At 39.8% G+C, this 25,315-nt stretch overlaps 2 protein-coding genes, 1 long non-coding RNA gene and 1 pseudogene across 3 annotated transcripts; 2 read left to right on the forward strand and 2 right to left on the reverse strand.

Annotated features, from left to right (window-relative positions):
* LOC128366273 (uncharacterized) overlaps window positions 1–12,484 on the forward strand; it is a 29,257-nt pseudogene extending 16,773 nt beyond the window's left edge.
* Window positions 1,714–3,871, reverse strand: LOC128365901 (uncharacterized). Its single transcript, XR_008321850.1, has 3 exons — window positions 3,605–3,871; window positions 1,892–2,006; window positions 1,714–1,813 (listed from the first exon to the last, which is right to left on the reverse strand). It is a non-coding gene; the product is annotated as an uncharacterized LOC128365901 (long non-coding RNA).
* Window positions 12,485–14,635: 2,151 nt separating the features above from the next.
* On the forward strand, window positions 14,636–19,435 carry tapbpl (TAP binding protein like). Its single transcript, XM_053326457.1, has 8 exons — window positions 14,636–14,935; window positions 15,408–15,620; window positions 15,707–15,976; window positions 16,080–16,280; window positions 17,123–17,290; window positions 17,378–17,478; window positions 17,825–18,050; window positions 18,305–19,435. Exons 1-8 carry the CDS (start codon window positions 14,884–14,886, stop codon window positions 18,370–18,372), a joined length of 1,299 nt encoding a protein of 432 aa, XP_053182432.1. The 5' UTR covers window positions 14,636–14,883; the 3' UTR covers window positions 18,373–19,435.
* An 88-nt stretch (window positions 19,436–19,523) lies between these two features.
* vamp1b (vesicle associated membrane protein 1b) lies at window positions 19,524–24,972 on the reverse strand. Its single transcript, XM_053326503.1, has 6 exons — window positions 24,378–24,972; window positions 24,178–24,268; window positions 23,012–23,159; window positions 22,513–22,671; window positions 21,957–22,008; window positions 19,524–21,476 (listed from the first exon to the last, which is right to left on the reverse strand). Coding segments are annotated over exons 2-6 (378 nt in total). The 5' UTR covers window positions 24,180–24,268; window positions 24,378–24,972; the 3' UTR covers window positions 19,524–21,459.
* Window positions 24,973–25,315: the final 343 nt, after the last annotated feature.

Below are 25,315 nucleotides of genomic sequence, written 5' to 3' on the forward strand. Positions count from 1 at the left end.
CGTCTCTGTATGTGTCAGTATGTGAGTGCTGGCAGCTGCTTTATCCTCACCCTGTAATATGTAAGGAGTCCCACCAGGATCCCCATACAACTTACAATAAAATGATCAAAGTAAGGTACATACAGCACTTGAGTCTGTTGTTCCCTGCTTTGTATGTGACTGGGGAACATAGGGATGATCCCGTCTACAGTTAGCCAGTTAGCTGAGTTAGCTGATGAGTTAGCAGATGAGTTAGCCGCCGAGCTAGCCGCGATCGGGGAACATAGGTACGCTCCTCAGGTTTAACTGCTACTCCCACTGGCGGTACAATGTAATGTACCTCGGTGGTTTCAAGTCAGTTACAGCCTTACAGCGAGGTTGTATGTTTGCTTCCTGTTTTCAAAATAAAAGCACCAACTCTATCGTTATGGTTTTCTTAATAATAAAAGACCAGAAGTGTGTTACTTGCTACGGCTAACTTGAGTGGCTCCGAATTCGCAGGAACAAAACTTTAAGCAGATGTTATTTGGACAAATTAGCGTCACATTGTGGATCTAAAGGGCTACGTTCTCGCCTAAAAAGGTTAGACATGTGGATAAAGTGGTATATTTACAGAGTTAGAGCTAAAATAAAATCCGCTTCAGCCTGCTGATTTCAGCTTGGGTAGGAACGAAATGCATCATGGGTTATTGTGTAGTTTACTGACTGGTCTGCTCACGCCGATCAGGCTACATAAACAAGCAATCATTTTGAGTTGGGAGCTAGCTAGCTAATTGATTACACACCACTCAAAGAAAGACTTCCAGTTGAAGACTGGCTAACGTTAAATACTGTTGTAAAATTAATTGGTCGAAATTAGTCGTTACCCTTTATGATTCATCACTTGACATGGCACAGGCTGATCGATTGACACACTCGGCAACGAACCTGGCAACCTGACTGCTGGAATTATTTTTGGTTGTTGCAACTACGATCTCGAGACACTACATGGCGGTGTTATGCTCATTCTCCATATTCAACCTTTAAATTTGATGACAGGTCTGACACAAAACAAATTCCCAAATCTGTAGAGTAGACAGGATAGTCAAAAAATGTTGTAATGTGTCTGTACTCCTTGCAGACTATGTATTCTTGGCCTTCAAAAACAATGATATTCTGAACCAACATCTTATCATTTATTTTGATGCATCCGTCCCTCTCTGATGAATTAATGACAAACTCATCTATTTCCAGTTCTTTAAACTGGGAGACAGTTCCTATAAAGCCTTGTGGAACAGGTCCATCTGAGTGCAACATTTTCAAGCTTTTGTGGGTTTTGTGATGAGTTTCCTCATGTAAACTTGTTGAGTCAAGTTCTGAAATTCGGCATATAATTTGTTGCAATGGTGAACTAGGCTTTCTAACCATTCTTTTGATCTTTTTTAAGTAGTTTTCAAAAGGAAATCCTGATATTTGAGGCTATATAAAGCTGCAAAGACTGGACGACGAGACCCCCAACATCAAAAGAGATGAATACAACAAAAAGAGCACTTAGCTTCTGAAAGAATCAAAAAAGACTTGAAGAAGATGAGTAGAGTCCAGGTTTCTTCTGTCAAGGATTCAGTCATGTTCAGCAGGCTATAAATCCATGTTAGCAGTAAAGATGGAGGAAAGGAAAAAAAAAAGTAATGTATTAACATTACACAGACAAGATGTTTAAAAGATGGACACAAACTACTGACATGAGCTTCTTACCAACAGTGGAGACTGGAAGCGTGTTATTTAAACACAATTGGCGTAGATGTCCACCTCAGAATTGATCACTCTCTCCAAGACAGTCTGTCAGACTGTTAATCTGAATTAAGACAACAAGAAATTGAAGTCAGGCATTGATCCCACAGACAAAGTACCAAATACCAAATCAGCTTCTTACAGAGAGCGGAGACTGGAACAGTGTCATTTAAACACAATTGACTTCATTGTGTTTGCCATAGATGTCCAGCTCAGACTTGATCACTCTCTCCTTGACAGTCCTTTAGACTGTCAATCTGAATTAAGACAACAAGAAGATGGAAATAAGATAAGTATTGTGTTGATCCTACAGACAAAGTACAAACTACTGACATCAGGTTCTTACTGAGAGTTGAAACTGGAAGGGTGTCATTTAAACACAATTGACGTAGATGGGGAGGCAGGTACTTGAGGAGGATGATGTGGATGACTTTACTGTATTTGGCGTAGATGGCCAGCTCACATTTGATCATTCTCTCCTACACAGTCTTTTAGACTGTTAATCTAAAAATGCTAGCTATGCTATTTATTTGATGTATAGCCTTTGGCGAGGCAACGTTTATTACGTGTAAAGGTAGCGCCAACTGCTAACCGTTAGCCTTATCCTAGCTCTTGTTAACAACTCGTGCTCACTTAATCAATCAGTCAATTAAGCTATATGTGCTTGCAGTGGAGTTTCTCCTGTTTAATTTGATGTGCATTATAACTGTATTTCTACATAAGCATAGGCAGCGTTTTATGCCTTTTACTGCGGAGAGTCTTCAGGGTCCCCCAATTGGGGGACCTTCCGTGAACGTTTAACAGGTTAAGTGTGTGGCAATTTGGCAGCTGGCCAGCCTCATTCATTAACAGATTGTTAAGCCACACACTCACGGTGTGTGAGTATGTATAATCAGGGACGTGCACATGATTATAGAGGGGCAGGGGCTCAAACTCAGAAAAGGGCAGCATGTGTGGACAGAGCGCACACCAAATTTTTTTCCGGTCCTTTACACAATATGGAAATTAATGTAAAATTAAAAAATAAGCTGCTAATAGAAAGCTAACTACTTAGCTGTGTGTCCTGTGTAGGTGAAAGTGATATGCAATTGCCGTTTCTTTTGTGTCAACAAATTATTGTCAACATGAGTTCATTCACATTATCAAAGTCACAATAAACTTTATATCTAAACCTCGGACCTGTCCAAATCACATACAGACATTTCCACGGCAACTGGCATACGATATATTGATACGATATGTAGACTGAAAACATGGCCCTGTTTACACCAACAGGGGGCAGAAGTAGATATGAGAACTGCTTGCTCGTAGATAACCACAAACCACAAATCTCTGCTGCTATCTTGTAATATATACAGCAGAGTTTTAGGGGCTTCAGCCTTCAGTGCTGACAGTACAGTACAGAATTCCACATTCACTTTATAAACCAACATTTTCTTTCATAACCTTTTTAATCATTTCCTTTGAACCCATTTTTGAAATAAAAAATAATTGGATTGTTTTGTCATCTTAAAACAAATAATTGTGGCTCTCTTAAATGTCATAGCTCTGATGTCAGCTCTGAAGTTGCAGCATTTACAACAAATAATGTTTTACTACCAATTAGTGGTTTCAGCAAAGTATCGAAACATTAGGATAGATAAAAGTTTGTTCTTTGTACCTTCTATATTTGTCTGCAATTTTCTTTATTTTTGATATTATTCTCTCTGGAGTGAAAGGTGCAGTGTGTAGAAATTAGTGGCACCTAGCAGGACGGACTTGGCAGAGGTGGAAAATCATTCATAAGCCTGTTTTAATTGTGTAATCATCTGGGGAAAAAATTGCTCAATGTATATGTTTCTTCAAGGACCCTTACCCTTAGGACTTTAGGTGCAATGGGGTTCAGATGGTGGCGGCTGGCTTAACCAACATTTGCACTTGGTGGCTCTTCTTACAAAAGTCAGGTGCCTTGTTACTTCTGAAAAACAGACCAATTTCTCTTTTCATTCAAAACTTTTCTCAGAATTCAGATCATTATCTTGTTAATTCAGAAAAAAATATATAAAGAAATTATTCATTATGCATACTGCCGTTTCATTGACGTTGTCTGTCTGGTCTCGAGTGAAAGGCACTTGAGAATCTTGAGGATGCAGAAAAAAGTGTAATAGCCCCCTCTAGTGACAGCAGGAGGTTAGTGGGTGAATGAACCACAGTTTGAAATGAGCTGAAACCTGACAACTGTCTAAAAACAAAGTCCGCGTAGTTTTAAAAACAGTTGTGTTGTTTAAATCGTAACAAGTCAGAAATTGCTTTTCTCTTTTTAGAGGAATCACTTCAAGCATCGACCGTATTTGATTTGATTTTGCCAAGACAAACAAACCACATTCCTGGCATTAAGACAGTGAGTTGCTAAACTCTGGAAACTACAGACTTTGTAACATTAATGTTCCACTTGAATGTGAGACGATTGCTCCTACAGCAGCGGAAGAATTCACTCATGAATAGGTTTGATCCCAAGATGGGGTGGACCTCCTGTCTCATCTGGTAAGTTTAGTTGGGTATCAAATGCATTTGTGTGTTGCACTTAAGTTGTTTTTTGTCTTGAATTTCTAGTTTGATTCCAAATTTCACTGCTTATCATATCAGTCTAATATCATTGTGGAGTTGTTTTTTTACTCTTGAGCTGATTAGTTTTTTATTTTCTGTGCAGTCAAAATTACAGATGAGCACAGATGAGCAGTGTTTTCAAAGTTGACTGAGTGATCCATCTATAAACATATAAAGTCTCAACAATATTATGTGGCTGCCTCGGTTGTGTTGATAGTGTCACTGTGTTTATTCTTTTTCTGTTTGCATCAACTTTGGACCAGCAGCGAAGATGACCACCGTCTGATAAACAGATCGAACTCTCTCTGTTAATGCATAAACAGGTTTCTGTACGTGTCAGTGTGTGAATGCTGGCCGCTGCCCGACTCTGAGCCTGTAATGTATGGGGAGGTCCAGTCTCCCCAGTATCCCCAGCCTTACCCTTCCAACCTCCTGAAGCAGTGGGACCTCAGTGTACCTGAGGGCTACCAGATCCGACTCACCTTCACACGCCTGGACATCGAAGCTTCTGCAGGCTGCTGTTATGATGCCCTTACAGTATTTTAACACATATAATATGACAAAATTCCACTGGGAAGCCCTATAACTAAACTCCCCTGCTACCAGGGCAACACACGTTTTCGCCTTTGGGGAATGATATATATACCCAAAATGTATCTGTATTTTTTACTTTGTTGTACTACGCTCTATACTACGGGATACACTGCCTGTTTGGGCCAGGACTTATGTAAAGATATTAGTGAGACATGATGTAGCTGTCTTGGGTTGCAGCTCTGGCTCCAAGCTTGGTGACTCAACTGAAATAGATTCCTTTCCAAGTGCCACATGGTGTATTTGGATACATCCTTTTCAGCATTTGTACAATAAATCATATTGTACTGTTTTCTGCATAACTGAACTCAGACACAATCCTTCAGGTGCTCTACGATGAAAAGGTCCTGGGGAAGTTTTGTGGCCAAAAGAATTCTACTGATGGGCGTCACCCAGGCAACCAGCCCATCTTTTCTCCAGGCAACAGACTCACTCTCATATTACAAACAGATGACAGCAACCCAGAGCGCCACCAGAATTTTGGTTTCTCTGCACATTATCAAGCAATAGGTAGAACCTCTCCATCTTGAGTCAACTTTGCTGTCACTTCCCTTGACTGCAACATCTCCCATTAATGTCATGACTTTCTCACTATCAGACATTGATGAGTGTTCTGGGCCAGAACCAGGAGATGGCCCACTCTGCTCTCAGATCTGCCTCAACACCCTTGGCTCATACCTCTGCTCCTGTCATCACGGCTACGAACTTCGCTCAGATCAGCGCACCTGTGTGTGTGAGTATCCTTCACAATCTCCACTGACTCCCTGTACCACAACGCATCCACTTCAAAGTCCTTCTCCTCACCCACAAAACTCTCCATAGCCAGGCCCCCTCCTACCTCACTGCCCTACTCCACCACCACAAACCTTCCCGCAATGTCCGCTCTGCTGATGCCAACCTGCCGACCTGGGGTGACAGAGCCTTCTCCATTGCCGCCCCCTCCCTCTGGAACTTGCTCCGCAATCACATCTGTGACTTTACCGACCTGCCCACATTCAAATCACTGCTCAAAGCCCACCTCTTTAGAATTGCTTTTAATGTATGATTAATGTCCGCGTCAAGCATTTTATTATGTTATTTCATTTTTTATTTTAATTCATTGTTCACTCTGTTTGAGTACCAAAAAAGAGCGCTGTACAAATAAAATGTATTATTATTATTATTATTATTAGTGCAGATTCATACGTCCAATTAAAAGCCTTACATGTAACGGATGAGGTGGGGATGCAAGAGGCAGCTGCAGCAACAAAAATGTCTCAATCTGGCAACACTGGAACAGTGATGGTGAAGAAAGGAGTACTTCAACATTTTGGAAATATGCTTATTTACTTTATTTTTCAAGTGTTAGAAAGATCAATGTCAGATTCATGACTTTTATATATGAGGAGACATAAAATAAAGCAAAACAGCTAGCCGTGCTCTGTCTACACAAATGTTTTAAAATAATCAATTAACTTTTTGTACCTGGTCTGTTTCATCCATACTTAAACAGCCATGCTTTTTGGTAGAGACCACTTGAAACCACACCCAAGTCCCCTTTAAACAAGAACGGTCATTTACATTTACACAGATTAAACAAATAAACAAGCTTTGTAGCTGCTATTAGGCATAATCTAGTAACTCTAGAGAGCCAGACTAACTGTTTCCCTTTGCCACCAGCCTTTATGCTAAACTGCAGACTATACATTTCTGACTCCAGCTTGTTGTTAATATACAGACATGAGACAGAATCTTTTCATCTATTTCTCAGAAAGAAAAAAAACAATCAGCTTATTTACAAAAATGCCAAACTGTTCTTATAATACTCAACTAAAGTTCATAAAACATAAAAATGGACATGGCCACCGTTGGTTCGTAGGCTCCTGTTCTGAAGTGTTGAGGTTGCTATTGTAAACATCGCCAATTCGGATTACTGGAGCCAGAAATAATGAGAAGTGACTATATTTGGACAAGAGGGTGGTTTGGTTAGAACAGTGCATTTACAGTCCATGGTTATGGTGATGATGCTAATGCTAATTTTTGCTAGCAGGTTTGTGCTAGCAAAAAGCACCAGAACTACCCACTAGGTTAATAATAATAATAATAAATGCTTTATTTTTGGATGGGGACAGTACACATTAATGAACAACGATATTTAAATATCTCTGTAAACATTCCGGATTATAGCAAAGCTGCTAATTTGCATCTGTAGTCTCTAATAAATAAATAGAAAAAAAAAACAAATAGAAGAGACAGCAAATACATAGATAAAATACAAATAGAAGAGACAAAACACAGAGCACAATCCATTACACAATCAGAAGCATACCAGACCCAGACAGGATATAACAATGCAATAAAAAGTAATGTTCAATCAGACTCAAGTCCAGTTAGCGGTCGCACTTTTGGTTTGATTTGAGCCATTGTTTTAGTTTTCCTTTAAAAGAAGAGTATGTGGGGCATTCCCTTATTGTGGAGGGAAGACTATTCCAAATGTCTCCCCCCACAACAGACAACACGTTCCTCCCATACGTAGTGCGCCTGTGGGGAATCTCACAGTCTCTTCTATCACAGGCCCTGGTGCTCATACCTCCCAGAGTCCTTTGCCTATGAATTCATTCAGCGGCGGTAGAGCAAGACCGTGGAGACTCTTACAAAACAGGCAAATCTGAAAGTTTTAAAATTATGGAAACTTAAAAAAATGTTTTTTAATGGTCTTGCAGATATGGAAGGAGAAGGGTTTTTTATCCAGAGTCTTTAGGGCTTTTTTATAGAGAGAACGGTTTGAGTGCTGTCGTACATGCCAGTGACCAGCTCGTTAAGCAATAGTCTATATGTGAGAAGATCATACAGTGTAAAAACATCAAAGCTGCACTGCTAGTTAATGAATTCCTGACCTGTCCTGACCTCTGTCTCAGAGACACTTTTTTATGTTTTTTCCTGAATTAGTGTATCGAGTCCAGGATGACTGCAAGTATCTGAACTCGCTCACCAAAGCAAACTCCTCCCCTCCCAGAAAGACACCACAATGATCAATATTTGGCGACCTTTTAACATTTAAAGAAAGACATGAATCAGTGAGCCAGTCCTGAATACAAGCCATTGCTGTTGTCAGTATTTGAGCAGCCTCTGTCGTGTTTTTCTCAGGGGTGAAAATAACCGCGTCATTCGCGTACAACTGTGATTAACACACTTACAAACATCACAGAAATCATTAATGTAAAAAGAAAACAAAATAGGTCCAAGTATGGATCCCTGAGGGACCCCTACTTGACAGTCCAGGTAAGGGGATTTGATACCACCGACCACCACACACTGCTCTCTATCTGCAAGATATGATCTGAACCAATTGAGGGCCTGTGTAGAGAAATTAAATTTCAACAGCTTAGTTACCGAACAGTACTCGGTGGTCAACGGTGTCAAAGGCCTTTTAAGATCCAAGAAAACAGCCCCCACAAAGCTGTTCCTATCCAGGAGACACTTGTTTTTTCAATAAACATACTTATGGCCGACTCTGTGGAATGGGGAGCCCGGAAACCAAACTGCATCGGATGTAATGCTGTATAACCGTTATTGAGATGTTCTAATAACTGTTTAAGAAAACTGATTGGTCTATAGTTGTTGATTTCAGATTTACTTCCACATTTGAAGATTGGATTCGTGTTCACCTTCCAGTTAGTCGGGACATCAGAATGCCTGATAGACAGATTTACCAGCTGCATGATGGGGCACATCATCCTTGGCATTAGATTTGTTGAGAGAGCAAATCATTTTTATTACCTCTCTTTCAGAGATTTCAGTTATGTTAAAAACAGGCTGTTTGCACTGTTACAACTCAGCTGAAGTATCACTTAACTCTTAGCGATAGTTTGACTTGACATGCAATTGAGTGATAAATATTATATTCTTTAAGGGTGACCATTTTTCTCGTGTGAATATTTGCAGTATTGTGATTTCTTTCTTTTCATTGTTCCTAGTGTCCTGCCACGGTGGTATATTTGATGAGCCAGAGGGACATCTGTCCAGTCCAGGATACCCACATGCCCCACCTTATGCTGTGTCCTGTCAGTATATTATCTCTGTTGAACCAGGCTTCACTGTCTCTCTCAACTTCTCTGACAAATTCCAGATTGAGAGCGTGGACACTCATCAAGGCCAAACCTGTCTCCACAACTGGTTGGAGGTATAACAAGAAGCAGCTTCCTTAATATATATTTTCTTTTGGAAAAAATGGGTCATAAACTGAGCCTTGTCATTCAATAAATGTAATGTTTCCTCTGCTCTAGGTGACCATTCCAGACAATGAGCCTATGAAGCTGTGTGGTAGACAAAGCCCAGGTCTGATAACCTCAAACTCCAACACTGTCAGACTGGAGTACCACACTGATGATGATGGCCAGAGCAATGGCTGGAGCCTGGACTACAGCACACACAGTGAGGGAGATAAGTGATCAATGTAGAAATTTGAGTGCTATTGTCAAATTATTCTGGCACTTGGTGAAATAAAAATTTCCACCATATTGTTTGGTTAAATCTACCTGTTGATTTTGCAATGTTTAATGTTTGCTTGTCCATGATGTTCAAACAAAATATCCATTGTTTTTGTGACTCAACCATGAAAATTGAGAATTTTTGATTTTACAAGCCAAAACATACAAATTACTCATATGTCCTTGTTTTTCTTTTCTGCAGTAATTGACTGTGGAGAACCTGAAGCATTGCTGAATGGAGGGGTGACCTTCCTGTCTGGCTTTCAGAATCAGTATCGCTCTGTTGTTCAGTATCGATGCAATGGGCCATTTTACTCTCTCCTTGGAGATGTAAATGGTGAGATATTGATTTGTTCTATAATGTTTTAGATTTTATAATGTTTTAGATTTTTCTTACCATTCCTAGCAGCCAATGGTTTCAAGTAATTATCTGCTTATCTGCTGCATTATCTACACTACGTTACAGATTTAGGGAAATTAACCTTCCAAATTAGGGGTGTTGCATTTCACACTCTCAAAACACACCCCACTACCTCGGACCTGAGCTAATACTAGCTTACCGGAAACATTGAGTGGTGCATATTTGGACTAACATTAGCTTCTTCATCTAAATCGTGCTAACATTGTATGTCTAACACAGTAGTAGCATAATAATAGTCTGACTTTGTGTGAATCCTGGTGCCATGGAGAGCAGCAGCTGAGCGAACTGTCAATTACATAAAAGCCTGTTGTAAATCTTCAAATCGTATTAATGAATTTAAAGATTTAAACAATAATGAACATAATGATTTATTAAAAAAATTGAGAAAATGACACTTTTTGCAGTGGTAGTTTACCACTTGGCTATAATGTGCAAAAATAATGACATGGTTCTTCAAGAGTATAATACCAAGAGCTTAAAGCTGCAGTTGGTAAGTCTTAAAAGTAACTTTTTGTCATATTTGCTAAGACTGTCACTATGTAAAGACAGCATTACATGAAACTAGTAATCTGTAAAAAAAAAACAGGCTCATTTAGCTCCACCTACTGCTCCTACTGCAAATTGCCAGAATCCACCGCGACCGGACAAAAAGAACCAATCAGAGCCAGGATTGTGTCTGATGGAGAGTCTGACAGCTGCCAACCACTGCTCACGCACACAGGCCCCTCCCCCTTCCTCCTCAGCTCGGTCAAGTTCATATCTCCGAGTTTCTAGGTAAGGTATAGCCATGTGAAAGTCATTGTAAAGTGTTTTATATCTATCTGTGTGGAGTGTAGTTCATGTATTACCGGTCGCATGCCGTCGCACGCACATCAGCCTCCTCTGGGGGAGGGACTTTGGAGGCAGGGCAGGAGTGCAGCGGAGAGGGAGGGGGAAGGATCTGAAAGTTGTACTTCTTCAAATTTGATGCTAAGTCCTCTCTCTCCTCAAAGTCACCAACTGCAGCTTTAACACAAAGTTGAAAAACTGTTTTTGACTGCCCTCCCAGCATCACTGATGGGTGTAGTGAGGGGTGTGCTCTGTTACACCTGTAAACATGCCCTACACTGATGTCACCATGTACTGACACCATGCAGTACACTTTTACATCACTGCAGGGGGCTGAGAAGTTGCTGATGCTGTTCAGTTGGTCTTAAGATAAAGTTTAATGTCTAACTAGATGTTTCTTTTGTTTTGTTCCCTTTGTCCTGCAGTTAACTTCACCTGTGAAGCAGATAGAAAGTGGAGATCCAACCATGATGTTATTGTCACTCCAACATGCATACCAGGTATTGCTTTTCATCACATAAACCTAGAAACACAAAAAACTCATCTGGATCCAAGTCTCAAATCAGTACTTGGAACATGAAGTCTGTGCTTGTGTAAAAATCTGTTTCCTCGTGAGTATACATCTGTGTCCAAACCAGTTTGTGGCCAGCCAACAACACTCATCTCTGCCTATCAGAGGATCATTGGAGGTAGTGAAGCTCCAGATAATACCATCCCATGGCAAGTACGACTGAGTGTAGATGGAGGAAGAGGAGGAGGCATGATGATTGCAGACCGCTGGGTTATGACTGCAGCTCATAACCTTATATATAATGGACAGACAGTACCAAGAGAAACTGTGCGGGTAAGAGGGCTACCAGTGATTATCTACATACCCAGGGCATCCATGTTTTTGAATTGAGATTTACTTCCTCTTATGCTGTTGATTTGTAGATTTATATGTGACTTTGAGCCCATGTAAAACTGTCTGTTTAAGACATTATTTCCTCTTCATGTTTTTGATTTGCAGATTTTCATGGGAAGTACTGTTGTGAAACACTTCATGGACTCTGCTGTTAATGCTGACTCAATCCATGTTCATCCTGGTTACAACAACTCCAATGGTGTAGACTTCAATAATGATGTCGCCTTGATCAAAATGGAACAACAGATCACATTCAACTCATCTGTAATGCCCATATGTTTGCCAGCAGAGGGGGCCACATATGTCACTGGCTTGATGGGGTAAGTAAACAACTGAAAGTTTTCATTGCATAAAATGCCATATAATCATTAAAAAAATGTATATAACATATTGTCATAGTTATTCTTTTGAACTACATCTTTCATTTAAGTCTTTTCTTTTTCTCTGATTTACTTTTTTGTCATGAGTTCACCAAAACTATACTACATTTTTTTCAGACTTGTCTCAGGCTTTGGCGTCATAGACCGTAATGGCAGACGGTTATTAACAAATAAGCTGAAGTACGTGCAACTTCCAATAGTCAGCCAGGAGACATGCAGAGATTCAATCAATCGTGTGAAGAGGACAACGAAATACCCTGTGCCAACTCTGTCGGAGAACATGTTTTGTGCTGGACTCCCAGAAGGTGGAAAAGACTCCTGCCAAGGTGACAATGGAGGACCGTATGCTCTGGATGAAAACGGACGATTCTGGGCTGCAGGTATTGTCAGTTGGGGGATCGATGGATGTGGAAAGCCAGGCAAATATGGAGTCTATACCAGAGTCATCAACTACGTGGACTGGATCAAAAAGACCATGGAGGAGAACTGAATTTACTATAATTGATTACATAATGATAAAATGTTGATGATCAAAACTAAAGTAAAAATAAAAGCATTTACATCAGAAAAAGAAAAGTAATTTTATTGTAAATGTACTCTTGTGTACAGTTAATGCATACATGCATGTCAAGGAAAGCTATGAATTAAGATAATCTTCCTTTGACAATAAAATAAAATAAAACAACAATTTCAGAATTTCCTTAATTTTTTCTTTTACTTTAAATAATGTGACATAATGCTGATTTATATGCATGCATCTCAGACTAGTAAAGTAATAAAATTAATATTTTCTGTGGTTAAGATAAAAACATTGCCAACCACGATGAAGATTAATATTCTCTTCAACTCCTTCCTACCAAAATGATATTTGTTTTTCTCTCTAATACTGGCTTGAACTACGCATTAGTTAGGGTTAGTGTTACTTAATTTCTCGTGGTGAACTTACCAAGATGGTAGGCTCTCCTTCCATTTCTTTTTGGGTCCCCTCATTCTGCTAATTTGATTATGCCACAAATCATACTTGAATTTATTTTTGCCAAGTTAAACAAAGCTACATACTCTGAATAAATATCTATTGCAAAATTCTACAAGCTACAGCCTACTTGACATTAATGGTCCATTTGAGCATGAGACATTTCTCCTGAAACAACATATCAGTTCACACAGAGACAAACTTGTTAAATGAGCTGGTCCTACTGTATTATCTGGTGTGTTTGATCTAATTTTTAATACACATGTTGCAAGTTTTTTTTATTTTTTATTATATTTTTTTGGGCGTTTTGCCTTTATTGTATAGGTTAGTAGAGAGAGACAGGAAACAGGAGGCAGAGAGGGGGGAATGACATGCAGGATAGGACCGCTTGGTGTAGGATTTGAACCGGGGTCCTTCAAAAATGTGCAGAACTGTGATATAAGTGTGAAGCCTCTTATGATATATTATCATTCAGCTTTTTGGATACGTAGTTTTGATAGTTGACTGAGAAATCAATTTCTCAGAATAGAGAATACAACAGCAATTTTGTGTGGTTGCAAAGGTTAAAAATGATTGAGCCACTTTGTTTGTTCTTTCTGTTTGCATCAACTTTGGACTAGCACCTAAGTTCCAACTCTCTCTGTTTATGCACCTTTCTACGTCTCTGTATGTGTCAGTATGTGAGTGCTGGCAGATGCTTTATCTTCACCCTGTCATACGTAAGGAGTCCCACCAGGATCCCCATACAACTTACAATAAAATGATCAAAGTAAGGTACATACAGCAGTCTGTTTGAGTTTGGAAGAAACGTTCACAGAATCTAGCAGTTGAAAATAAATTAAGAAGCATAACATAGTGTTGCTAACAACCACCCAATAGCTAATGTTGTCATAGTTGGCTGCCACTTGTATCAGAGGTTACCTAGTCACACAATACATGTTCATAAATGAATGAAAGTATGTGAAGCTTGCCAGTATTCTAATGTGAAAGAAGTATTAACCTTTGTTACATTTTAACATTACATTTAAAATGCTATGAATACGGTAATGGCACTCTAAAATGTCAGAGTGATCCATCAGGCATAGAAACTCATCATTATTCCATTCTCATATGGTTCTGTGAAAACTCTGACCAATCATATCATTCGGCCCGAATGATATGAGGGGTTGTTGCTGTTTCAAGTATTTCAAAGCGCTGTTTGAAATGCAAGAAAGGTAAGAGCTTTAAAAGATTTTTGGTCATTCGGAGACAGCAGAAAACACTGTAAACCCAACACTGACATATTATATCACTATCTATCTATCTATCTATCTATCTATCTATCTAGCTCTCACCTAGCTAACATTAGGCTGTTGGCAAGAAAGCGAATAAGTTTATTTTTGAAAAAACTTTTCCTTTCAGAATAAATAGTTATGTCATACATAGACACCTAGCTAATACGTTTTATTAAATGCAAATAAAGCCTTACTTTGAGTATGAAAAGACAATTTTACCTTTCAGTGAAAGAGGAAGGTTGGCGCTTGTGTCCATGGTAACCCCCCATAGACATATATACGTGCTAGACGTATATATGTCTATGTAACCAAAGTCCTTCTCTTATTATAATGTCTTTGATGTAACCCACTATGCCTGCTGCTCTGTGATTGGACGGTTCGCTCTGCTCACTTTCACTTTCTCTCCAGTCCAGCAACGTCACTACGCGCATGCGCCCAGCATCGGAACAGAGAGCGACAGCACCTAACTCAACAATTAACTTACTAATTAGTCTATATTTACTGATATATGTATATATTACGTCTTTTATATGTGCTGAGTAACAGGTTAAGAATACTCTTGGTGTCGTAACACAATGAACTGTCGTGAGTTGTTGAAATCAAAAGTGAAAGTCCGTGTGTGCTCGTTTGTTTTCAGCAGCTATTTTACTTCATCCTATTTCACTCTAATTTTAGTTAGTTATAAAAACACGGAACCCTGTCTTCATAATGACGATGATTGAAGTCGTTTTGTTTGGATATTTCATGACGTGCGTTTATGGTAAGCAGTATTGATGCAGTACTAAATTATTATTGTGCCAATACTGACTGATCTGGCATTCTTTTAAGAGAGGCATTTCCTAATAATTAAGCTTCCTGGACAAACTAATGTAATTTGTCTCTTTTATACTGGGGACTGTTCATGCTGTACTTCCATTTAATCAAATTAACTTTTAATATAATCTAACCTGGAGTATTTTAGTGCATCAGGTCTATGTGAAGTAAAGTTTTTAATAAATAATACACAACTAAATTGAAGTAAGTCTCAGAACTCTATTTTTCTTTTATAAAATTGAATAGTTTTGTCCAGGAAACGTTCAAGAAATGACAGCGCTGTCAAATTACTGTTCTGAGTTGACTTTAGTAAGTTAAAGGTGGTTAACCTATTGTGAAACTGTTAAAAGATAACATTTTAATTAAGACTTTATATCAGTCATTTTAAGGAGACTTGTCATCTGCTTCTTGTGTCACAGCTAATGGGGTTGCAGATGTGGTGCTGTCCTGTGCCCTGGTGGAGGAGGGAGTCGGACTGGGTGGAATGGGAGGAGGCTCTCTCTTCACTCGGACTCCAGCCACTCTTGTCTTGAGAGATGTTGCAGTGGCCCCTGATGAATCCCTTGAGGCACTCACTCCGTTTGTCCCACCCTCGATCCCTGATCCAGATGCAATCCTGTTTGAGGCCAAAGGTTTTTTTCTGACTTCTCAACATATAATGTTTGATGTAACATAGGAACAACATGTGTTGAACTTCTCCTGTCTCCATCTGTGGCAGTGTCATCACCTGACATCCCTGATGCAGCTGTGTTGCTCCATGCGGACTGCAATGAGCAGGAAGTGATGTGTGAAATAAGCCGTTACTCTCCCCATGGGTCCCAGGACAGTTCAGAACCAACCTATTTTATGGTGTCCCTTAATGTGGAGGGAGTTGATTTCAGCACTGCATTGATTATGCAGACTTTGACGTTGGAAAGGGACCAGTCAACCCTGATACAAAACAAACTGAATCTGCCTCTTAGCCAGTCGGGAACTCTGCTGACTGAGGGTGAGATGCAGAGTTAAAATCCCATTTCTGAGGAATGACTTTAAAGGTTTACTTTGTCTCATTACTCTTTCCCCTGTGTTATATTTAATTTCTGTCTCTGCAGTTATATTCCTGGTGTTTTCCCCTGTAAAATCTGTATCTGCCCCTCTGAGAGGTGATGTGCTACTCAACTGTGGCTTCAAGCAGCCGGACACACCACTAGCGCAGGAATTGGATATTGAATGGCGATTGCAACATAGAGGAAAAGGAAGGAAAGTGCTTGAGATGAAGACACGGTTGGATGATGTAGAGGGGACCACAGTGGGTAAGTACTGTGTGAAGAGGTGTGCTTTGGCTTTCTAGTTGTATCCAGGGTAAGTAGGTTTAAAAAAGGTGGTTAGAGTTTTGGCAGAGATGGCAGTGATTGTGCTGAGGATGGTACATTAGTGCAACTCGGCTTTAGTGGCTTTGCAGTTTATGAATAAATAAATGTAAATGGACTCTATATGCTCAGTTTTATTGAGGATTTTGTGGACAGTTTTGGCAAATGTTACCATTACAAAAGAAGCCTCACCAAGTGAAGACATAAGGCCTTTCACATTCAACACAAACTAGAAAATACAAATAAGTTTACCATTAGTATATTGTATCAAAGAAGGTGAAGACATTTATAAATGTGTAGTTTCAAATGTTTGCCTCAAATTAGCATGCAATCGCGCTATTATATTACCACATGGATTAAATAATAACCAAGATAGAGATCTGATTGTGAATTTGATCATGATCTTCATAGCAATAATTTATAGTCCTTGGTGTCTTAAAGATATCAGTTTCCACTTCAATCATTATATTTATGAATATATTTTCTCAAAAACTTCATGATGATAAATTGATAATCCAAATGTGTTCATTTTAAACATTTAATTTATGGATTGTTATGTTAGACCACAAGATCTGAAGCTGTAGGCTGAGCTTCAAACAGCACAAAAATGGGGACACAAATACAAAAAAGTAAAAGCAAAATAAATGAAAAGGGCACAAGGAGCACAGTACCCATCCCAGATAACAATTCCTGTCTGTGTATGGCTGAAAGCTCCAGATCAAGTGAATTCATTGACCTTGAGTTGAGATCATTTTGTGTTTTCCTGTGTCATTTTTTGTCTTCAGTGCATGCTGACAGGAGAGGCTCGAGCATGGATGCTGCCCAGGTTGTTGGTGAGGGTAACGCCTCTGTGACTCTGAATGGGCTAAAGGTTATGGATGAGGGGACATACATCTGTACAGTCAGTGTAGGCGTTTTCCATGCTCAACAGGTCATTCAACTCCATGTTATTCGTAAGTGTCGCCCTAAACTGATTTCTCAGTTCAGAAAAAAATCCATGGCACATCCTTTAATTCTTCCCCTGTTGCACATCTTTTCAGAACCACCCCAAGTTTCACTCTCAGAAGAGAAGTTGGTTTTGGAGACATCACCTCAGACACTGAGCTGCCACTGCAGTAAATACTACCCACTGGATTCTCAGGTCAGTTTTATGTTCTTAAATGTAGCTGTTAACCAGCACAGCCTGCTATGTTATCCCTTCCATGCCACTAAATGATTTAACAAGACATAAATCTTGCAGTGAAATAGCTGTTAAATACCTCAAAGTATCGCAAAGCTTGTGTGGAGTGGATTGTACAAATTGAGATTACAAATACAGTATGTAAATCTGTCAGACATTAGACACCAACCAGACCCGATGTTTATTTGGTTGGATTTTGAATGAATGCATTTAAGTAAATCTTGAAATAGCTGTGCTGGCAGCATGCTAATCCAGTGAAGAAACATGCATCACAGCTCATAACGCTCCTCTCTCTTCTGCCTTTCAGATGGAGTGGTTATCCCTCTCTCCTACAGACACGGAGCCAACTGTTTTAAAAGACCAGGTCTCTCTGTCCAGCCATCGGCAGCATGGTGATGGGAGTTATTCTCTGTCATCTCACCTCACTGTGCCCTCTGACATCTCCCCTGGAACCAAAATCATCTGCAAGGTGTCTCACCCGGCCCTGGATGCTCCGCTCTCTGTCAGTGTGCTGGTAGAAAGTCCTGAACTAGGTATTCATGCATGGCTTAAATGTAGTAAATATTTCTTAACTGAAGGGTGACACACTTAAGTGCTATTAAAGATAGATAGATAAATAGAATTCTTAAAATATCAACCAAACAAAACAAACAGTGTAATAAAACTATTTATTTTTGAGATAAAAGGCATTTTTCATGTTAAGATTGTTTGTTGTATTTATTGCATATAGCATACTGTGTGTCTTTCTACAAATCCTTAACTGTTCTGTGTGCCGTTCTCTCTACAGCTTCCTATTGGTGGGTTCTGGGCTTCTTGATCATCACTGTACTCTTCTTCTACCAGGTCATGAGATAGGTTAGTAGATGATCTACTGGGTCATCCGGACATGAATCTGAGCCTAGAAAGTCCATTATCTTTGTGTCAATCTGGGATCTTTGAGTTATGACTAATTTCTTACTTCTATCCTAATACTGAACTGAAAAATACAAACAAGCTCCCTGGATTAAAATTGAATTTCAGTTTTCAGCTGTGTAATTTATTTGCTTTATTAAATTGTAGTTGAGTGTTGTCGGTGGCAGCTCACCTTTGCAAAGTTGCACTTAGCAAGTTTGGAGCTTGTTTCTTGTTTCCTATTCCAGACTTGTAAATATTAAAACAAATGGTACTCAAATAACAGAGACATACATCAGTAATGTATGGTCAGTCAATGATTATTATTTTGTTGAATTTGAAGTGCTGCGTCCATGTTTTACTGTAAATGACCCATCATAGAAGTCTCTAGAGTTGCTCTATAAAGATAGCAGTTATATAGTACATATTAACAGAATGAGCAACTATAAAATATGGGACTGGTGGTCTGATTCTGACTGGATTAAGTTATACTGCTGTAGTAGTAGTTATGCTACTGAGAATTACTGTGGGCTCATTAGTTCCTTTCGTCAGAATAGAGTGGAAAATTGGGCCGTGCACTTGCTTGTCTGCTTGCTCTAGTACTGCTGGTTTACTGTTGAATGGTGTCGTTTTAAAACATTTTAAATGTTTTTTTTTTCAAAGATTACTTATTTGTTGTACTGTTCTCATTTGGGTATTACTGATACTATTTTAAATGTAGCTTATTACTGTATGCCTTGTTCTTTTTTGTCTGTGTGGTGTCGATATTGTAATTTGCCTTTCACAATGAAGGATATGTCTTCCTGTGTAATGTTTTAAGTTGTTTGACATTACCAATATTAGTACTCTTGTTATACATCTGATTTAAGCTCTGTTGTAGATAAATTACAGCATTTCTCTTTTACAAAAACAATCAAAATCACAGCCTGTATATTGGCTTGATGAAGCTGAAGTACACCAGTGGAGTAGACTGAGGAAAAACAACATGGTCTGAATGGGAACATTATGATAATAAAATACAACAACTGTCCGCATACAGTTCTATTCTGTTGATGATTTCTTTATTGGCATCAGCAAAAGTGGTAAGCATGCATTTATTTCCGCAAGCCTAGTTGCATCTCTTACTGCATTTTCAGGTTGTAAATCACAAAACACGTGTGTTCATTACCAAATAATATTGGTGCACAATATCATTTGATAATTTTTGATTAACAGCTGCAGTTATGCATAAATGCATTTTGCACATTAGGGTTGTCCATATTTTCACATTTTGATCAACTCTCAAAATCAGTCCTAAGAGAGGAAATTTAGCTTTTCAGTTAAATCCAACAACCCCCCCAAAAATCTGAAAGAATTTATAAACACTTTTTCCGACAGATATGTACTATGGTTCAACTCATACATGATTTTAACTATAGTAGCAGTTCTTTGCAGTCTCTGGATATTATTTTTCTCTCAAAAGCAACTGAATTCAACAAAATGTGGCAAACTTTTGAGCATCATTGCATTGCATAAGCAGTAGTTGTCAGATCAGAAAGACATTATACACAGGTCCTTAAAACCACTAACAAAAGAAAATGTACAATCGGCAGTTAGATTCAGAAATGGCAGATACACAGGTCACACAAATAGGCAAAATTATGGACACCGTTTGCCATGCAAGTAAGAAACAAACCTCATTCTGGCCTTTAACGCACTGCAGGTGAGGAGTGAGTCTATTTTTATGTGAGTGAGGGGGGAGGGAGGGCCAGGTGGCTCGGCAAATTGTATCTTTTTCTCCCATTTTCCTGCTTTTCTTGGAGATCAGGTCAACTTAAAACGACAATCAAACAAACAAACCATTTGTCAGAACAGCTCTCAACACTAGTGGACATCTGTACCTGTTTGAAATGTGACTGTACACATTCATCTGTCTATGGCTGTGACTCTGTCCAAGTCAGAGTTAAGAGACCCTCCTCTGGTCACCTCATGTGTACAGTAGATTGTCTGTTAGTGGCTGCTTGTCTGTTTTTCTTGCTGTTCGTAATACTCTGCCACTAAGCATAACACTACCACTATGCCACCACCTGTAGTACAAAAACCCAGGTATAAAGTAAGCACAGTTATACAACTACTTCATCAATAATTGCTTATCAGTTCAGAATTAAATTTCACTTATTTATACAGGAAAAATAAATGTTACAATAACCTTACTACCTTTTCCCTGAATGACTTTTTCCTTTCCTCATAGTCTCACACAGTGTCTTTTCCTTTTCCACATGTTTTTTTTTTCTTTTCAATGTCAATATTGAGCGTTGCAGAATTAAGAGACTACATGAAAGAAATTAGACAGGAAAGGAAAAGAACAAATTACTAGTAAAAGCCCATTAGCTAAACTGGGAAAAAGCTACTGGCTACAATACTTTGGGTCACAAATACACACACGCGCATACAACAAAAATGATCATAATCTTAATCTATTATGACTTAGTGTTAGTAAGAAGCAATGACGGCAGCAGTTGTGACAGAAGGAGTGTGTTAGTATCAATTTACAAATGTAGGATTCTCAAAAAAGGTAATATGAACAAGCTTTGGTGTGTCTGGGATAGAAAAGACTGCAAACTCTTGTTCAATCTTCCTGCACACATTCTCCACCTCTCGTCCTTTGTCTTTCCCCGTGTTATTTCCCCCATAGCTCCATCCAGTGGGCCTAGCCCCACGTGTTCCCGTGTCACAGGGGTTTTCTCTCCCCCTCTTTCCCTTTTTCTTTCTTCCACTTTCACTCTGCCTGCTGCGTCCTTCAATAATACATGAGGTGCAGAGACAGGAGAGAGTGAGTAAGACTTTACACCAAAACAAGTAGGGAGGGAAAGGGGGACAAAGAGCAGAGACACCTATAAACACTACTGTCATGTATAAGTGCAAGATGGTTTGATGGAAGACTGTGTGAAGAGAGGGAGGAGAGGATGGATAAAAGGGGAGGAGTGGCGCTTGGGTTTTTTTTTTTTTCTTCTCTCTCTTCCCTCTCATATCATTCTCAAGTCCATGTCCATCTCTGTGGATGGGCTGAGCTCAGTAGAAGAAGTACACTGCGAGTAAGAGAGGGACAGAAAGTCATTAGTATAATGACTCCAGTAATGCATCATAGCCTCAAAACAAAGCAAGCAGCACACTCACTGAGCTTTCTTTGTTATATAGTGTTTACATGCCTATTTTTAAAACTAAAGAACAGATACAACTGATATTAAATAAATTATTTGGTGTAATTAGCGGTCATAAATAATTGACAACTCAGATGCAGGCAGATGTAGGCTTGTTAAAGCAGAAACACAAATATTATGGCTTACACCTGCCACAAAATCAGTAGAACTATCTTTGTATCATAAATTCCTGTAAAATTAACGGGCGCAAATGCATCACCAATACTGACATATCAGTGCATTATTTACAGAGCGTCTCTGCTGCTAGGAGAAAAGCCACAGAAAACACTTTATAATCATCTGCTTTACATCAGTAAACCAATCAATCTTTCCTCAATTAGGATGAGGATGAATCTATCATCTACTTACAGAATATTATTCCAACCACAATGACTCCAATGATGCCCATCATGATCATCATCTGAAAAGAGAAGACAGAAATGATGGTACATCCTTTCAGTTTAAGCCACACTGTGTTTGTGTGTGTTCAATACATACAAAAAAAAAAGAAAAAAATTCTGAGTTGAGATTCTTTGCATTTGTTGTACTGAGGTTATGCAATCTCTCCAGTATTTCTGAGTCAGTAGTAAAAACTCCACAAAAAGAGACTTTTTTTTCTCCCATTTTCCTCGAGGCATCTGTTAAGTCCTTCACAGAAGCTCATTAACAGATTAGTGTGTGAAGAGCAAAATGACGACATCTCCAGAACAGACACTGTGTGTTCGCCTCAGTGCACCTCACCTCGAGCGGTTGATCGAGGTGTTAAAATAAAAGATCTATGGATTTCATATACAACGCAAATTGTCACTATCATTGTACACTGCACCACAAACTAACACACACATTGTTATTCAGATTGAGATTGCATTGTAAATTTCTTTCAGTGTAAACAATCTGGTTAATGGACCCACACTTATGTGCCCACCTTGCAGTTCTTCCACCAGTACTTGTTCTTTAGCTTGGCTGCACAGCTTTCAAACTGGGAGGCTCCAGCTTGAAGAGCGTCCGCTCTGTCATCCAGCTCTGAAAGCTTCTGGTCCCTTTCCAAAACCTTGTCCACATTCACCCGCATGATATCTACCACCTAGGATGAGAAAGCATTTGGCAGTGGTAGGGGGGAGAGATGAAGCATGTAATGCACAATTTAAAAAGGGGACAAAGGGGTTTAAATGTATATATAGCAAATGAAAACAAGAAAGCAGAGAATCCAATTCTGTATTAAGAAGACCAAACATTTCATACCAGAGAACACAGCATTTTTAAATGCTAGCGTGTCAAGAATAAGCAAAGTGCAAAGACATCCAAATATTGCATTATTCAAACAGTGATGAGAGTTTCTTCTTCGGCTGCAGTAATACTCCTGACACACTGCATGTACAATCAAATTCTGGGCCAATATTTTAGTCTGGCCCACTCTACCTCACCTCCTCGACTTGGGCCTGTGTCTGCTGTAGCCTGCGGTTGCTGCTGGTATTGGGTGGGGCGGGGGGTCCGCCGCCTGGAGCTCCATCTGCACCGGGGGCTCCTGGAGCACCGGGGGCTCCACCTGGGGCAGCAGCATCTGGGGCAGACCTAAAAAGAAGCAGGAGGAGGAAGACCTTTGATGCCTATTTACATCATGTAGTGAGTACTTCACTTTATACTGACAAGATAAATAGGCTTTGTTCAAGCTTTTTTAATTGGAAGAGTAACTAAGTTCATTCATCAGTTACAGAGGAATGTAGCGAAAAGTGGAGATGTGACGACTGCAGAAAGTACAACGTGAAGGGGAAGAAAAAAGGAAACAAATGAGCAAAGAATGAGTTCAGAATGGGATGAGACTAGGACGATGGTATGGGAAGAATGAAAAAATAAAGGAGAAATTAGGGGGAGAGGATGATCGGAGAGAGGATGCTGTTGAGAAAAAAGAGGAGGGGTTCTTGTGATGGATTACAGAGAGTTGGGTGGGACTGAGAAGAAACGCTAAAGCTGGAGAGAGAGAGAGTTTAAAGATGAGGAGCTCAAGCCGGAGGAGAGGAGTGGATATGTAAAGAAAGGGTTAATCCAGCAGGGGGGAGAAGGAATGGGTGCAGGAGGTTTAAAACTGAGCAAATAAGCTGAGCAGCCACTGACTCAGCCTGCTGGACAGTTTAACACAAACACGGTCACATCTCTGCAGGTAATTCAGCATTAACAAAAAAAAGGATGACCCGATTACCAATCAGTCATTTGACATTCATGTTTCCCTACATCAAGACGATAAAGACTCCAAAGTCCCTCAAACCATCTAATCCACAATATGCTTTGTAATAAACTCTTATTTTTTTAATCATGCCTATTGCGTATTTATCTTTAAAAGCTCTATGTATTTCTACACGAATCCTTAGAGTAACAGCAGTCAACCCTTGAATGCATAATTGAGTGATGCTGTGACGGAAAATTTTACTTGCGTCAGCAAAATCGGTCAAGCTGAAATAAATCAGTTCAGTTCTCAACCCCCCATGACAAAAACATACACAGAAATATATATTTATCCGAAGCATCTCAATAGATAATTTAAATGCTGTTGTTTAAAAAAAGAGCGCAGTAAAAAAGCCGCATTAATACTCACATCTTCTATGCAGCTGTTTGAACTGACTCACGGGCAGCGGAGGAGGGGTGACAGGCTGAGAGGCAGGAGAGGGAGGGTCTGAAGTACAACACTACAGAAGAAAAAAAACAGGATCACATAAAGAAAGAGATGAGGATATATAGGTCCAAAACGAAAGTCCAAATTTTCAATTAGCAAAGTGATTAAAGTGCCGCGCTAACAGTAAACTGAGGCGGACGGTCTTAGCGCAGTGGAGCAGATCTTCTAGCGATGCATTTATACTGCAAGTGTCAGCAAAGTACCGCAATACCGAGACACGTAGTACTGGGTCGGGTGATAATTCACTGTGTGATGGGACTGGAGAGCAGGAAGTGAAGAGAGCAGCTTCAAGAGCAAAGTACTTCTAGATTATAATCCGTTCAGGAGAAATCCACGCATGTTTGGATCCCTGCAGGTCTGCGTCCAGCTGCTCCAAGTGATCCTGCGCCTGGATGCTGAAGCGCAGCACTGATTGGCTGGATGTTGAGTTGCCTCTACTAAAAGCTACTGACAAATGCGTGCAATTTTAAAAATTGAGGGGAAAAAAGTCCAGTCATGAAAATTGTGATGTCTCTGTTTGATTTCTGTCCCCACCTCTCTCTCTCTCTCTTTTCTCTCTCTCTCTCTCTGTGCAGACGGACGTGCGTCCTGTCGAAGTGCGGTTGTTCCGTCCGTGAAAGTGTTATGGCACTGTAGGCTGCTGCAATAATGCGTCTCTCTTCCTGCCTTCTCCACTTGGACTCGTAACGACAGTGCAGTACCCCCCTCCCCCCTCTCCTCCTTCTCTCTCTTTCTCCCCTCGCACTTTGCAGTACTGCAGCTCTGTGTCGGATAGGGCGGCAGGACGACACTGCGGTACAGTGGATGCCTACAGAGTGTTGACTCGACTGTTTGCTGCCTGGCCTGGGATTCTCCCAGTCTCCCTCCTCCACCTGCTCTTGCATCACATTTCTCTTTGCAATAGCTCTTGTTTCATTTCTGAGAGGGCCTCTAAGCCTACAGCATATCTGCTCTTCTTCCATTTTGATTTTTTTTGCTCTGTGGATGTTTAAGATAAGTGAAGTCAGCCATAGAGAGGAATTAACGTGAAACATTAAAATGTGGTGCTTTTCAGTTGTGG

The sequence above is a fragment of the Scomber japonicus genome, chromosome 10 (genome assembly GCF_027409825.1).
Source record: "Scomber japonicus isolate fScoJap1 chromosome 10, fScoJap1.pri, whole genome shotgun sequence".
In the NCBI taxonomy this organism is placed as follows: domain Eukaryota; kingdom Metazoa; phylum Chordata; class Actinopteri; order Scombriformes; family Scombridae; genus Scomber; species Scomber japonicus.

Excerpts from the sequence above, each read along its gene's own strand:
- tapbpl (XM_053326457.1), top strand. The coding sequence starts at position 14,884 with ATGACGATGATTGAAGTCGTTTTGTTTGGATATTTCATGACGTGCGTT. Across the intron at positions 15,621-15,706 it reads AATCCTGTTTGAGGCCAAAG|TGTCATCACCTGACATCCCT; the intron begins GTTTTTTTCTGA and ends CATCTGTGGCAG. Across the intron at positions 18,051-18,304 it reads GGTAGAAAGTCCTGAACTAG|CTTCCTATTGGTGGGTTCTG; the intron begins GTATTCATGCAT and ends TTCTCTCTACAG.
- vamp1b (XM_053326503.1), bottom strand. Across the intron at positions 22,672-23,011 it reads CACAGGCCCAAGTCGAGGAG|GTGGTAGATATCATGCGGGT; the intron begins GTGAGGTAGAGT and ends TTCTCATCCTAG. Across the intron at positions 22,009-22,512 it reads ACTGGTGGAAGAACTGCAAG|ATGATGATCATGATGGGCAT; the intron begins GTGGGCACATAA and ends TTCTCTTTTCAG.